This window comes from Oryzias latipes, chromosome 17 (assembly GCF_053564925.1).
Source record: "Oryzias latipes strain Hd-rR chromosome 17, Olatipes_Hd-rR_3.1".
In the NCBI taxonomy this organism is placed as follows: Eukaryota; Metazoa; Chordata; class Actinopteri; order Beloniformes; family Adrianichthyidae; genus Oryzias; species Oryzias latipes.
The window spans coordinates 34,858,989-34,874,563 of NC_136253.1; the positions used below are offsets into that span (position 1 = coordinate 34,858,989).

A 15,575-nucleotide genomic window follows, 5' to 3' on the forward strand; every position below is an offset into this window, starting at 1 on the left:
ATGTTTGAAGCTGCTGGTGTCTCTGGAGTCCCACCAACATCAAGGTGTGGGATCCTCCAGAGGCTTGCCGTTCTACGAAAACCTTCTTTTCACCCACCACTAAGCAACACTTACAAGCAGAAACGGCTGCAGTGGGCCAAGAGGTGCATGAAGACTCATTTTGCTGTGCAACCCTGGATGGTACAGATGGACGGAGTAGTGGATGGTTGGTGGTTGGTCCAGCTTTGTTTTGCTGTAAAATCCATCAATCATTTCTATAACAGCAGTTTGTTTCATGTCTCTGTGTTTGAGGAAATCCTGAGGTCATTTGCTGATGTGAAGTTCATATAATCCTCATTAACTGTGTTGTGACTCAGCGTCTGTGTGTTCTTCTTTTACCACTCTCACTAAAACATCAATACCTTAAATACTTACAGTTGGTTGGGCAAACCCCCCCATCTTTCTGAATCAGAATCGTAATGGGTTTGGACTGCACACCAAAGCTCTGTGTGGTCGGTCATAGTGCAGTCTGAGTACCACTGGTTTCCGTACATGAAAGGAAACATGCACGGCTTTCCAGCTGCAGTTCCTCCAGTGGTAAACATTTCTGAAACAGAAACACCTTCATGGTTAGTTTGACCACTTTTCCAGACCTAAGTCATAAAAAATGATTTGTTCAAATAGCCAGCTTTGTTTTCCACCTCTGTATGTTCTTGCACAAGCTCCATCAAAAGTCCCTGAAATGGTGAAGTGACTGTTGGGTCCGGTTGTTTTCGAGAGAACGGCGCTGTGGTCCGTCCTAATCTCAATGAAGAGCTCTTTGCCCTTCAGACCAAGCAGCGTTTGGTTCTTGCACTCCCACTTTTGAAGCTCACTGTCTTCATCACAGTCATAAAGCTTTACTTCAGCCCCCACACTTTGCCCCTGGGCTCCCACACACTTGTTCTTTTGAGGAACCAGAAGCCGATCGTTGGTTGTCCAACGCAACTCCAGACAGTCAAAGATTTTTTCTTTTGTACAACTAAAAATATGAACTAAAAAGAATACCTCAAGGGAAAAAAAATGTTTTTTTTTTATTTAAGTCAGAAAGGGGCTTCTGCTAATATAATTATTTAAAAATAAACATCATCCCAAACTGTACAAACCCCAAAACGTACCATCTTTTGCCAGGCATTGCAGTGATTTAAAGAGGAGCACAAAGGTTATGCAGAAGATCCTCATGGTTCCAGTTCCTTGTTAGATTTTCACAACCAAGAGCTTGATCCATGTGATGAGAGTCAGCCAGGGCGGTGTCGGTATGACAAAGGGCACAGACTAACAGCAATAACTATTCTTCATTTTGGGCCTCATACAGAGAGAAAGGAGCTTACAAAGTGTTTAGATTGAATCAGTTGTGTAATTCCTCAAAACAGCAAAGCTTCCAAAATGCTGACGGTTTAGTTTCAGCTTCCTTAAAAAGAATTTTAACTCTGTTGTCATTTTTTGCTCTTTTTAGGAGCATGTCTATGAAGACTCTCATTCATCCAGGTTGGTTCCATTGTAGTAGGTTGTAGTGTAGTAGGTCTTTTTAGGAGAATTTTGCTGGTTTCTCAAAGCATTGAAATGAGGTTTGGTCTCTAACTAATATAACCTTAAACAATAGCCTCATAGGGTATGCATGATTTTTGTTTATTGATTTTACTATTTTAAACAGCATTTGCAGAACATAATCAACCCTTCACAACAAAACTGCTGTAAATGTTTGGGCTGGTTGAAATTCAATGAAAAAAGTCAAATCAGTATTTTGATTTTAAAATAAGTTTAATGTTTTGTGGCACAAATTTCCTGACTGCCCTCAACATCAAACAGGGGACTTTTTTCCAGTGTTACCATTCACACACTTGTAGTGATTTTTGGTCAAGGACCCACGCCCCCACATAGACTACACAGACTACACTACAGCTGTGGTGCAGAGGTACAGCGGTTAGCCTCTGATTGCGAGACACTGAATCCCCATCACAGGTTAATGCCTCATATGGCAACTGCTGTGTGTGTGCGTGCATGCGGGTGGGTGCGTGCGTGTGTGCGTGCATGAATGGGACTGTAAACCACTTATAGCCATGAAGCAAGGTAGGAAAGTGGGAATTAAGTCGCCTATATGTCAATTACCATTTTGCTTGCATGTAAAAAAAATCACACGTATTGTTACATATTTTCTAGTTGATACATTTCTGTTGATCCAAAGCTTTTTACACACTCATGTTTTCTCATACTGGTAAAGAAGAATTATTTCTCCTAAGCTTCAAATTAAAGTTGAATGACAAACACTTTCTTTAGATTTTTGTTTCACTCAAACTAATGGGTTTAATTTAAGAAGGTCAACCTTAAAAAGAGGAACTAACGTCTAAACTAACCAGATGTTCCAACCGTCACCAGCCTCTCAACACAAAACTGTTGGACAACAAACGTTCTACAACTGTGAAAGTGTTAAGAATTCAGCTCATTCAGCTAAACATTAGTTTTCTTTAAGTGACTTGAGCCGTTTCATGTCTGGAAGCAGAACTGAACCTACAGTGCTCCTCCAAGTTACATTCTAGAATTAACCCACAGTAGGTGAAATTGATGATTTCTCAACCTAAGTTTTTACAGTTATCAGATATTTTAAGGCTCACTACACTCTTTTTTTTTTTTCTAAGACAGTTATGAACATTTTTAAATGTTTCTTTCTTGTTCAAAGCCTCAAAGTTCCAAACTTTGCAGAAAAATAAGTCCAATATGTAGATCTGGCAAGCTAAACCCATTCTATACAGGAGACAGCCAATCAGAGCGCAGAACACAACAGTGAGACTGCATAACTGTGACATCTCGATGAACCACTGTACTTTAAAGTATAAAGTTAGGCATCTGGTCAAAAACACATGATTTTAAACAACCTTCAGCAGTTTAGGAGAAACTTCTACATCCTGGTAAATCCTGGCCCTGTTGGCATCTTCTCTATTAGCTCTTTCTTGTTCAATTAAAATAAAAATACATAAAACCAGGGTTGTATTTTGTCTTTATGTAAAGAAAGTGATTCACATTGATAAAACTCTGGTCCACGTTTTCCTGTTGTTTTTTTTTTTTACAACAAGATCCTAAAAGTGTTAGTAAGACTTATGATAACAGACTTCTGTCAGAGGTTAGGACAGTTTTTGTAAGCTCATATCATATCATTTACATTTGTCATAAAGTATTTTTACTCTCTAAAATGTTTTAAGGAAATCACAGAAAATGCAAGTTTTGTGAATTATTTGTCTGCTGTTTTATACAACATCTGTCAAAATATGTAATAAAACACACATTAGATCATCACCCTGCTTTTTTTTTTTTTTTTTTTTTAGCTTCTCAGTCAAGACAAATCCTTAATAATTTTAGAGGTTTTTCTCCCCCAAACTCCAAACCATTGCAGGGAAAATCTCAGAATGGAAAGGAACAGATCATTTTACTTTCACAACTTGAGGATTTTCTTTTGCGTTCTCCACCAGCTGATCGACGTCCGCATCAGTCTCCAACTGTTTACCGCTGAAGAAAAGTGGGTTGATGATGTTTGGCATAGATGGGGGGACAGCTAGATGATGTCTAGATTTCCTAAAGACGTATATGACAATGACAGCCCCCACTGCAGCTGCTGCACAGATGACAACCACTGTCAGAGCAATGTGATCACGTGCTTGGTGAGGCTGAGGTACGGTGTCATCTGCACAGATTGAAGGGACGATGATGGATCTGTTAATGACATTTTGATGGGGCAAATAAAATAGAATTACTTACCAGTTGAAGGTAATGACTTTGGTGGTAAAACTAGAGGTAAAAGAGGAAAACAATCCCATTAAAAAGGTGTGTGTGTGTGTGTGTGTGTGTGTGTGTGTGTGTGTGTGTGTGTGTGTGTGTGTGTGTGTGTGTGTGTGTGTGTGTGTGTGTGTGTGTGTGTGTGGGTGTGCGTGTAGATATATATACATACAGTCAGGACCATAAATATTTGGACAGAGACACATTCTTTTTAATTTAGTTTCTGTACATTACCACAGTGAATTTTAAATAAAACAACTCGGATGCCATTGAAGTGCAGACTTTCAGCTTTTATTTCATGGGTTGAACAAAAAGATTGCATAAAATGTGAAAAACTAAAGCATTTTTTTAAACAAAATCCCTTAATTTCATGGGCTGGTAAGTAATTGGAGAATTGACTTCCATGCTATTGCATGGGCAGGTTCATGGGCAGGTGTGGGCAATTCCCTTGTTATGTCATTATGAGTGAAGCAGATGAAAGGCCTGTGGTAATGTACAGAAACTAAATTAGAAAAAAATGTGTCTCTGTCTAAATATTTATGGGCCTGACTGTATATGTATACATATGTTAAAAAAAACATATACATATATATTTACAGTGGTGGAAAAAATAGTTGGTAAGAAAGAAAGTCCACAATGTTCACTGAAATGACCTGAAACGTTAAAAAAAAACAATAAATTAAAGTTTATTTAAAATTAAATAATCAAAATCAGCCATTGCTTTTGAGTTGTTGATTAACAGAATTATTTAAAAAAACAAACTAATGATATAGGGCTGGACAAAAATGATGGTAACCAGAAATATTTTGTTGCACAACCTTTTGAGCCAATCACTGCAATGAAACGGTTTCTGTATTTGTCAATGAGCCTTCTGCACCTCTCCACAGGTATTTTGGCCCCCTCCTCATGAGCAAACTGCTCCAGTTGTCTCGGGTTTGACGGGTGTCTTCTCCAAATGGCATGTTTCAGCTCCTTCCACTGATGTTCAATGGGATTCAGGTCTGGGCTCATAGAATCCACTTCAGAATAGTCCAACGCTTTCCTCTGAGCCATTCTTGGGGGTTTCTGGCTGTGAGTTTTGGATGGTTGTCCTGTTGGAAGACCCATCACCTGCGACTGAGACCAAGCTTTTTTTGACACTAGGCAGCACATTTCTACCCAGAATGCCTTGATAATCTTGAGATTTCATTTGACCTTCACAACTACAAGACACCCTGTGGCAGATGCAGCAAAGCAGCCCCAAAACAGAACTGAGCCTCCTCCATGTTTCACAGTAGGGACAGTGTTCTTTTGGTTGGATGCTTCATTTTTGAGTCTACCAACATAGAGCTGATGTTTCTTACCAAAAAGTTTTGTCTCATCTGTCCAAAGGACATTATCCCAGAAGCTTTGTGGCTTGTCAACATGCATATTTGCAAATTCCAGTCTGGCTTTTTTTATGATTTCCTTTCAACAGTGGTGTCCTCCTTGGTCGTCTTCCATGAAGTCCACGATCTGACACTGATGTACCTTGATCTAGGAGGTCACCTTTAATTTCTTTGGAGGTTGTTCTGGGCTCTTTGGATACAGTTGCAACTATCCGTCTCCTCAATTTGTCATCAATTTCGCTTCCGGCCAAGTACAGGGAGGTTGGCTGCTGTCCCGTGGGTCTTAAACTTCTGAATAATATGTGCCACTGTGGTCACAGGAACTTCAAGCTGCTTAGAGATGGTTTTATGGCCCAGAACTCCTGGGTAGTGATGAGGTGCTTGTCTGGGGCTGTGGGCACTCTTCTCGGGTGGGGGCCCTCCCGGCGCGGCGGAGGGCCGGTCTCCTGGTTGGGCCGGGGCTGCACTACCCCCCCCCCCCCCGTGCCTCCCCGCACTCTGGCTCTGGGGGCCTGGTGTGGGGATGGCTGGGCATTCTACTTCCTTCTTTTCACGTTCCACCATCCATTTTAGAAGAACATAAACAATCACTTGAGCACAGGTATTAGCTCACCTTTGCACTAATAGTTTGTGTGATTGAATGAAATATTTCACACTAGTTGGTTTGAAGGCATAAGTATGCGTGTGTGAACACTATCTGCATGGTGTACATGTTGACATGTTGACATTCTTGCAGCCAACAGGTGTGTTTATAACATGTGTCTTTGTGTGGACAGGCCCCGCCCCTTCTAGATTTGTTTTACATCTGAACCTGACCGTAATGATAAACATCCAGAAACTTGTTGTCTTATGCTGCTTCATGGTTTTACCCCCCGCCCCCCCCCCCATAATCACCCTCTTACCCCCCCCCCTCTCTAACATCCCTCTCTCTTCTTCCCCTCTTTCCTTTTCCGTCTGGTCCAACACAAAAGATTTTCAAATATGATAGACATGAATAATGTTTGGCTTCGATTACAAAAGAGGTTTATTCAGTCATACCTCTGGTTTGTCAGAAGATTCATAACGTGTCGTTAAAGTAAAATATGTCCAACACAAGAGGCCTTCAGCTCTCATCTGTTTGCGCAGCTGTTGGACAGGACAAGTTAAAAAAATAAAATAAAGAAAGAGATGGTTTTATAGCCTTTACCTTGACCATGTTTGTCTATAATTGTGTTTCTAATGTCCTGGGACAATTCTCTCCTTGGCTTTCTGTTGTCCATGTTCAGTGTGGTTCACACCTTTTCACCAAACAGCAACTTGACTATTTGTCTCCCTTTGAATAGGCAGACTGACTGATTCTGGGTTTGAAAACAGCTGTGATGTCAATTAAAGGACATACCTGAGTTCATCATGACCCCCTGGGCAATTAGTTCTCAGTCTTTTATGGAGGTACCATCATTTTTGTCCAGCCCTATTTCATTAGTTTGTTTTTTTAAATAATTCTGTTAATCAACAACTCAAAAGTAATGGCTGATTTTGATGATTTCATTTTCAATAAATTTTAATTTATTGTTACTTTTAAACGTTTCAAGTCTTTCAGTGAGCATTGTGGACTTTCTTTCTTTAACTGAGGGGTAGCAACAATTATGTCCACCGCTGTATATATGTGTGTGTATATATGTCAGTCCTGATAAATAGTATAAAAGTTATTTCCCCAATAGCTCAAACTGATATAATTCAATTTAGGCTTGCAAATTGAAAATGTTTTTGCAATTTAGAATGAATTTGAATAGTACATTTTTTTTAATCAAAGTTTAAAATGAAAGCAAAATTAATCACATTTTAAATTGTCATGAATGTAACTTTCAACATACCGGTACACATTTTTTTTAAAAATGCAAGTGGGAAAGGTACATTGAATTGTTGTCTGAGAACTGAATGTCAGCTTAATCTATGGACGAAAACAACTTCCATAGAATATATTTGTAAAATATCAGTCAAGTCATCATTTATTTAGAATGAATAGATAGATAGATAGATAGATAGATAGATACTTTATTAATCTCCCAAAGGGGAGATTCAGGTGTCCGGTAGCTAGAGGTTGAATTCAATGTAAAGAAAAACTGTTATAGTTCTGTTTGATCAGTTGGAGCATGGAGTCTTTTGTTTTTTTTTTATAAATGTGTGTTCATGTTAGGTTCGTGTCAATCCTACTTTTGGCTGTTTTGCAGATGTATGGTCTCTTGTTCCATGGGCGCCCCGTTTTCCACATCCCATCTGAAGTCGCTATCTCAGCGTAGGTGGCCATCCCCGGTTGATGAGAATCCCAGTTTGTGTAGTCCATGACTGTTCTGTCCAACCACTTCCACGTCCCTGAAAAAGTGAATGAGAATTACTTCCTAAAAGAGGGAGACTTCACAGAAACACAAGTATTTGTTTTTTATAGGGAGGAGATGTTGTTTACCTTTGTGTGTTTTATACAGACCCAACCAAAACGAATTATGTTGGTCTTTATAATTCTGCAGTTCAGTTTCAATAAAATCCTGCTCAGAGGGATCCTCAATGCTGACAATCATCCCACCTTTGGTCAAAAAAGAATCCGGAATCAGCAAAACTGGAGGACATTTGATTTTACCTTTACGGCGGTACGTCAGAACACACCCACCGACTCCTCAAAATATACATTCCAACATAAACACACTCACACATGTACACACACGCCCTTACAAATACACACACACGCATTTTACAAGGAAGGTGGGACCTTGGACCATCTGTCCCCTACCCCATCCCTGGTAAGGGGTACCAGACCCTTGGCAACGGCGGCCGTGTTCCCTTGGTGCTGGCTTCCTGGGCCCGGTGGCCCTCTCTCCACGCAGGGAGAGGGATCCCTGAGCTTTCTGGCAAGTCCAAGAGCCAGGGATCACATCCCACCTGAGCTGGGGGGTGTCCGTGTCCCTGTGGTGTGGGTTCTGGTCCTTGCCCCTAAGCGCTGGGCCTCGCCGAATTTCCAACTGTGGGTGAGCCTGGTCGGGCCATGTTTACAACACCTCCTGTGGACCCCCTCTTCTCCTGGATGCCCTCCTCCTGGGCGGGGGCGGATTGCCCCTGCTGTGCTCCTTCCTGGACCAACCGTGGGCCGGGTGGCTGGCTGCCTGGAGCGCGGGGGCGGGTCTCTCTTGGGGGGTCCCGACTCGTACCTGGGGTTGGGACGGGGGGATGCCCAGAACTCCTGGGTGGGTATGAGGTGCTCGTCTGGGGGTGTGGGCACTCTTCTGGGGCGGGGCCCTGCGTTGGTATTACATCTGAACCTGACCGTAATGATAAACATCCACCCTCCTATCCCCCCTCTCTAACATCCCTCTCTCTTCTTCCCTCCTTTCCTTTTCCGTCTGGTCCAACACAAAATATTTTCCAATACGATTGAAATAAATAAAGTTTGGTCTCGATTCCAAAAGGGGTTTATTCAAACAAACATACCTCTGGTGTGTCAGAAGATTCATAACCCCTTTTGTTAAAGTAAAATATATCCAACACAAAAGGCCTTCAGCTATCATCTGTTTGCCCAGCTGATGTACAGGACAAGTTCAAAAGAAAAAAAAAGTACACACTCACCATGTTTGCTGCAGTCGGTTGAGGCTTCCGGCCAGTTTTCCAGCTTGGTGAAAAATGTGTAGCAGTGACCCCTAAATGGTATCCAATAATGCTGAGAAGATGGATTTGGGTCGTCAGGACAAACTCCTGGGAAATTACTGGGCTGCACTGGTAGAACATCTGTGGGGGGATGGAGTGGGGAGTTGTGGGATTAGACAGAAAAAAGGAAATGTACATTAAAAAATAGTCTAACCTTTATTTAGATACCAAGGAATCCACAGCAAAGTCACTTTGTAGGTACAGAACATATTAATGTGTGGAGTGGGGGGGCTCATTGCTGGTTAAACTAAACGGGACATTAGATCAAGTCTTGTTGAAACCTCCTGATGGGATGGACTTACCTGACTGAAGAACTTTTATTATTCAACTCGATTCAATTTGATTTCTATGGCCCAATATTACAACAATAGTCATCTCAATAGGCTTCATGCCGGTAATTTTAGAATACTGGTAGAACATCCGGAGGGGGAGGGGGGTAAAGATTTGTCTGCACAAAATATAAAGGTGGAACTAAGCAAAACATTTTTTAGGCCGGCTGAGTGGCTCGGTTGGTAAGGTGAACGGCTACCATGCAGGAATCCAGGGTTCAATTCGGAGGGGAAGAAACAATGGTACTGGGGGCAATTACCATATCAATGGCAAGCAGTTAACATCACTCAGTGAGGGTCCTTAGGCAAGGCCCTTAACGCTACTGCCTCCTGAGCGCAGTTCAGTTGCGGCTCACCGCTCCCCCAGGGGATGGGTCAAAGTGGAGAAGAATTTCCCCATTGAGGGATAAATAAAGTATACGAGAAAATTTTTATTTTATTTTATTCATTACCAATATCTCAGAACAGTTTTAATGTGAAACAGCCTGCCAGAGAAGAGGTTTTTCAGTTGATCATACCTGGTTATGTATTTGAACATGTTTTTTTAAACGGTGAAAGAAGAAAATACATTATTAATTTTTCTTGTTTATTTTAACCCTCGTTTCTTTGTTCCTTAGCTAGCATTGTGCTTTATGGGACCATAGGAGCATAAAATACACAGTTTGCAGGATTTTTAAGGCCCCTCCCCCAATTCCCAAAAAGCGTTTTCTTTTACATAATTAGTGGATTACCTGAAGACTTCATGCAAACAAAGTGATAGGTCTGGTTGCAGCTGCTGGTCTTCCATTTGCCTCCTACATCCACGTACACACAGGACTGGTCACTGCGTGGTTCATTTTCATTCCAGTTAACAAATTTCAGCCGCGAGCCAGCAATAAATCTAAAATAGCTGCTGGTCTGAAAGTAGAGCCAGAAACATAGTTTCACAAAATGCACAGGAATCACCATTTCTGTCAAGAAAAAGAACCCTAGAATTGGATCACAGGATCATACCCGGTCTTTGTTGAGTCCAATCCACACAGGTCTTTTGAGTTTTGCAACCTGCAGCTCGACGTATGCCTGCGCCCACTCAGTCTTTATGCTAGCAAGGTTGGCACCATCCCCTGCACAGTACTTCTGCGCTCCATCCCAGGTCATGTTTTGAGGAAAACTCTTAAAAGAGTCATTGAATATCTTTGTATAACCAGTTGGTGTTGTTGGTTCAGGAGAGTCGGGGGACTTGGGATCTGATTGAGGAAATTTGACAAATGTAATTTGAATGCTGCATTAATACCAAAATTTGAATCAAACTTTTTAATGTAGCTAAGACAATGGTATGATTGGACGTTTATACTTAATGTCTTAAAGACCTGCTTTGGATCATCTTTTGAGCTCTTTTTAAAACCTTCCCAGTGGTCTTTTGATTAGGTTTATGCCATTTCTAGCCTAAATCAAACGTTTTCAACATTTTGATTTTTTGATTTTACACAGTTCTGCGTCGTCCACTTTCAGGTCTCATCATTTGAATAGTATAAACCCATCTTCCTGTGTAGGCACCAGCCTATCTGCCCCAAAAATATCCCTTCAGGCATCTATACCGTCATGGAAGGCAGTCATAGAAAAAGCAGTGATGCCATATTTATACAACACCTCCCTCATAAGCCCTAAAGTAAAGTCTAAGGTCATGTCCTGTCTGACTCAAGTCTACAGATCCAAGTCTGCATCTTTTGATGGCAGGCAGGTAAAGCATAGCATTTATGACAGACGATAAAGATACATAAGTTCTTTCTCTTTCTCACCAAGTGCTTTGAGTAAAAAAAATGGCTTACCAACATCTCTCAGGCAAACAAATGCATTGGTGTCATTGCAAAATTGGGGAATCCATTTACCAATACCAAGTGAAGGATTGGTATTGATTACAGCACATTTATCTCTCTACATGTACAGAAGGCACAAAAACAAAGTCAACATGGAAAATAACTGACAACAGAAAGAACTTTTCATTACAATTTAGATCATAGTAGTAGGTTTAGGGGTTGTCATCTGGACTTAGTTTTTAAAGTTAGAAGACGTTTCAACTCTTATCTAAAGGCTTTGTCAATTCTAAATTAGCTGGTTAAAGAGCTGGTATATATGCGCTCATGGGGGAGGAGTCAGACCTGAAACTGGATGGTAATGTCCACTTAGCCTGCATGGTTTCTGGTCGTTAAGAATCCTTTGTTCTCAGCTGGGGGTTGGGGAGCCAGTGACTCCCTCCCTAAACTAGTCATCTCTTTCAGCTGTTAGTGACCCAGGTGGAACTGGTTTGGTTTGTTTAGGTTTCAAAACACTGCCGTAGATGGATGGAAGAATAAACCTGAGACCACCATTCTTATTAAGAGAAGGTTTATCCTTCTTGACGAAGATGGCTTCTTTCACTTCTCGCTCAAACCATCCATTCTCTCTGGCTAGAGTTCGGACTTCACTGTCCTGGAACGAGTGGTTTGTGGCCTTCAGGTGGAGGTGCACTGCAGACTCAGGTCCACTTGGGTTGGCTCTGCGATGTTGGTAAAGCCGCTTGTGTAGAGGTTGTTTGGATGAACCAGTTTGTGTCTGAGAGTATTAACTGGTTTGAGATGAACTGGGATGTTATGTTGTCTGAAAATCCTTTTTAGTTTTTCAGACAGGCCTGATATATAAGGCATTGAAATATTGTTCCCTTTAGGCTCCTGTTCCATCTTGTCTTGTTTTCCTGTATGTTGGGATCTGGTGAAAGCCCAGTTGGGATATCCACAGGTTCGGAGGGCTTGACGGATATGTTGCTCTTCTTTCCATCAGAGCTTGTGGGCACCTCCTGGGCTCTGTGTTGTAAAGTCCTAATAACGCCTAGTTTGTGCTGTAAAGGGTGGTTTGAATCAAATAACAGGTGAATAGGCTTCCTGTACACTTCAACCTGGAGCTGTCTTTCATCTTCAATGATCACTGCACAGTCTAGAAAAGCTAGGGTGTTCTCCTTTGTGTCTTCCCTGCTGAACTTGATGTTCTTGTCTACTGCATTGATATGATCCGTGAAAGCCTCCACTTCCTGGATTTTGATCTTGACCCAAGTGTCGTCCACATATCTGATCCAGTGGCTTGGAGTAATACCTGGGAATGAGTCCAGGGCTCTTCTCCCGACTTCTTCCATGTACTAGTTGGTCACAATGGACGAGATTGGAGAGCCCATTAACACAGCCGTGCCTCTGCCTGTGGAAGTTTCCCCTGAATTGGAAATATGTGGAGTTGAGGCACACTTCCAGCAGTTCACAGATGTGGTCTGGTGTCAGATGTGTTCTGTCTTGTAACTCAGAGTCCTGCAGTAATCTCTTCCTCACTGAAATCACTGCTTCGGTGGTGGGAATGCAAGTGAAGAGGGAATTTAAATCATAGGACACCATCGTCTCATCAGAATCCAGCTGAAGATGTTTGACTTTGTTTGCAAAATCTTGTGAATTCCTGGCGTGATGCTCTGTGTTGCCAACCAGAGGGGCCAAAATAGTAGCCAGGTGTTTAGCCATTTGTAAGTGATGGAGTCAATGCTGCTGACAAGGGGTCTCAGTAGTATTCCTTCCTTGTGGATTTTTGGGCCATAGATGCAGGGAATGGTATCACCCGGGTACAGTCTGTAAAACAATGGTTTGTCGATGACTTGAACTCTCTCCAATCTTTGTAAGCAGTCTATAACCTTTTTCTTGTAGCCGCTGGTTGGGTCTCTTCTTAGTGCTTCATCTGTGGTGGTGTCACTGAGTAGGTTGTTAACTTTGGCTTCATAGTCCACCGCATTCAGGATCACAGTAAATCTCCCCTTATCCGCTGGTAAAATGTTGATACTGTGGTCCTTCTCCAGAGCTGTCAAGGCCTTTCTTTCATCTGAGGAAAGATCGGAAGGTCGTGGTTTGGCACTGGACAATGCAGCTGAAATTTTGAGCCGTAATTCTTCAGCTTGAGATCCAGTCAAATTGTTTCTCTTTATGGCCGTTACTGCGGCTGTGATGAGGTCTACCACAGGGATATGATTGGGTGTAACTGAGAAATTCAGCGCCTTGGATAGTACCTCCTTCTCCGTTTGAGTCAGCTCGTGGTCGGAAATATTCTTAATCCACCTCTCTCTGTTAATCAGTGCTTTGGTGCTGTTTCCTCTACTCTCCCTGTTGAGCCTGTCCTTAAGGATCTGTTGTTGATTTGTGAGAATCTGAAATTTCTTGATTTGCTGTTGCTTGCTTTTATTGTGTTGTGTCAGTTGTGCCGTCTAGGTGAAACCGACGATCTTCTGAAAAAATTCTTCAGTTACAGTTGCGGCCAAATTGTCCTGTAGGTTCTTCATTTTACCCTTCAGGTTGTTGATGATGAAATACATCTGTCTGATCCTGTCCTTTAAAAACTTCTAACTTCAAAAACTAAGTCCAGATGACAGACCCTAAACCTACTACTATGATGGAATCAACCTGGATGAATGAGAGTCTTCATAGACATTACACTTTAAAAATCTGGAATTGTTTTTTTCTTTGGTGTTTTTGCTTCTGCTTTTTGCTCGTTTGTTCAGGTCAAAATGGAATCAAACAGGTTATGACCATATTCCTTGCATCTAAGCTCTTGAAACACACAAAAAAATATATATATATATATATTTATATATATTGAAGTAGAAATGCTTGTATTTGTAAAACAGTGATGGGAGTTTGTTCTTGCTACAGTATTGTAAAATGATTTAATCTTTTCGTTTTAAAGCAAACATATTGGATTTTTAAGTGAATGGTTACTGTCACTTTTTTTCTGGAGACACAACCAAGAAAAATTCAATCAACTTTTACTGGTGCTTCTCAATTTTTGCAACAGCAAACTTTATAAGAATTGTGTTTATTTGTGTATTTTAATGATGTTATTTAGAGGTTTACACAAATGAAAAGGACAGCAAAAGTTTTTCTGAGTTGGATACCTCAAAACTGAAGAGGTGGAGATAAGGATAATATTTCATGAGATTGGAATACTGCAGATGCTGCTCCACAACAGAGTCAAATGCAAAACGTAGGTATATGTTCCAACTTGGCTTGTTTGCACAGATGTGTGACAGCAAAATAGAAATGCTTGCTTTGTGTTGATTATGAAAGAAGAGGAGGCGGGGCCTCTGTGGTGTGAAGAACATTATGATCAACTTACATCAGACCTATGCATCTCTGAAAAATGAACATAGTCTTGAAAGTGGAGCTCGTCGTCATGAAAGAACACAGGGCGTTTAATCTGGTAGGGATGGTAATCGCGGAAAGGGTTGCGAAAATTTCTCTCCTAAAAAGAGAGAGAAAAAAATTGGTGTTTCGAAAAAACTGAGCTGTCCTTTTCTGTAATTAAAATACAGAGCTAATCAATTTTCACTTACAAGCAAGTTGACAAAGGATCTTTTCCGTCCATTACTCCAGTAAAATTCACCCCCGTGAAGTTTATGAAAACCGATCCAGAGGTCAGTAGTTGCTGCATCGACCATTTGAGTCAATAAAAAGGCTAAACAAAGATATAGAACTGGTCACTATTGTTGTAATGTTTTTCTGTTATTTCATACACCATTTTTCCCCTTTTTTTAAAGAATCAGTAACAGAAAAAAACATTAAAGAAAACAAAACGAATTTAGTAATTTTCAATTATCTAAAAAAATCTAAAGTGTGCTTTCTGCTAGAGGAAATCCTAATGGTCCTAATATTGAATGTTTTGTGTATTTTGTGGAGCAATGGATGGATATGCAATTTCCCTCAGGATTAAAAAAGTACTCTATGTATCGATCTCTAATTTTCCAGTCTCAGACTTAAGCCCCCAATGTTCAAAAATATTCTGAAGTGGAAAACTCACCTTGTACTTCTCTGGAATCAATGGAGGCCAAGTTAGCATTCATGCCACGGCATGTTTGTCCTGCATTAAACCAGGTCATGCGCTGGTCTTTGACGATGTTGTAACACTACAAATAAGACAAAACATTCAGATAATTTGAACTTTTTCTCTTTTTGACTTGACTGTAACATAGTAAATTATGGAAGTGTATTGCATTCATCAAAAAAAAAAACTGATATTATTTGTGTAAAAAACAAAATCTGGGATCTTTGTGTGTTTTTCTGTCGTTATTTTTAAGAATTTTTAAAAATAACTTATTTCTGACCCTTTTTGAGATATTTTTGCTGAGATAATTTAAGAACTACAATTGGCAATAAGATATTGTGACTAAAAGACACAACAGGCCCATGTCCGGAATGAGCAGTTGATCCAAGAAATGAATTACAACCGCGGTTATTAGTTAAAAACAATCCGCTTTCTGCATGTGACGCTGCTGAGAGAAGCTGGGACTCATGCAGTCAGGGGAGGCCTCACTTCCAAAATAGCTTAAAAAATACATACATCATGAATGTATGAATATATTTCCAATCTGTCAATAGCTGTGTGC

General features: G+C 40.8%; 1 protein-coding gene across 1 annotated transcript in view; it reads right to left on the reverse strand.

Annotated features, from left to right (window-relative positions):
• Positions 1 to 2,996: 2,996 nt before the first annotated feature.
• LOC101163523 (macrophage mannose receptor 1) overlaps positions 2,997 to 15,575 on the reverse strand; it is a 28,292-nt gene continuing 15,713 nt past the window's right edge. Inside the window, exons 21-31 of the mRNA XM_011487077.4 lie at positions 14,990 to 15,095; positions 14,526 to 14,647; positions 14,309 to 14,434; positions 10,963 to 11,068; positions 10,148 to 10,380; positions 9,886 to 10,051; positions 8,748 to 8,906; positions 7,597 to 7,713; positions 7,347 to 7,505; positions 3,769 to 3,798; positions 2,997 to 3,694 (exon numbers count right to left, since the gene is read on the reverse strand). Of these exons, the coding sequence (XP_011485379.2) occupies positions 3,435 to 3,694; positions 3,769 to 3,798; positions 7,347 to 7,505; positions 7,597 to 7,713; positions 8,748 to 8,906; positions 9,886 to 10,051; positions 10,148 to 10,380; positions 10,963 to 11,068; positions 14,309 to 14,434; positions 14,526 to 14,647; positions 14,990 to 15,095 (1,584 nt within the window). The 3' untranslated portion in view covers positions 2,997 to 3,434. The remainder of the gene's footprint in view (positions 3,695 to 3,768; positions 3,799 to 7,346; positions 7,506 to 7,596; positions 7,714 to 8,747; positions 8,907 to 9,885; positions 10,052 to 10,147; positions 10,381 to 10,962; positions 11,069 to 14,308; positions 14,435 to 14,525; positions 14,648 to 14,989; positions 15,096 to 15,575) is intronic.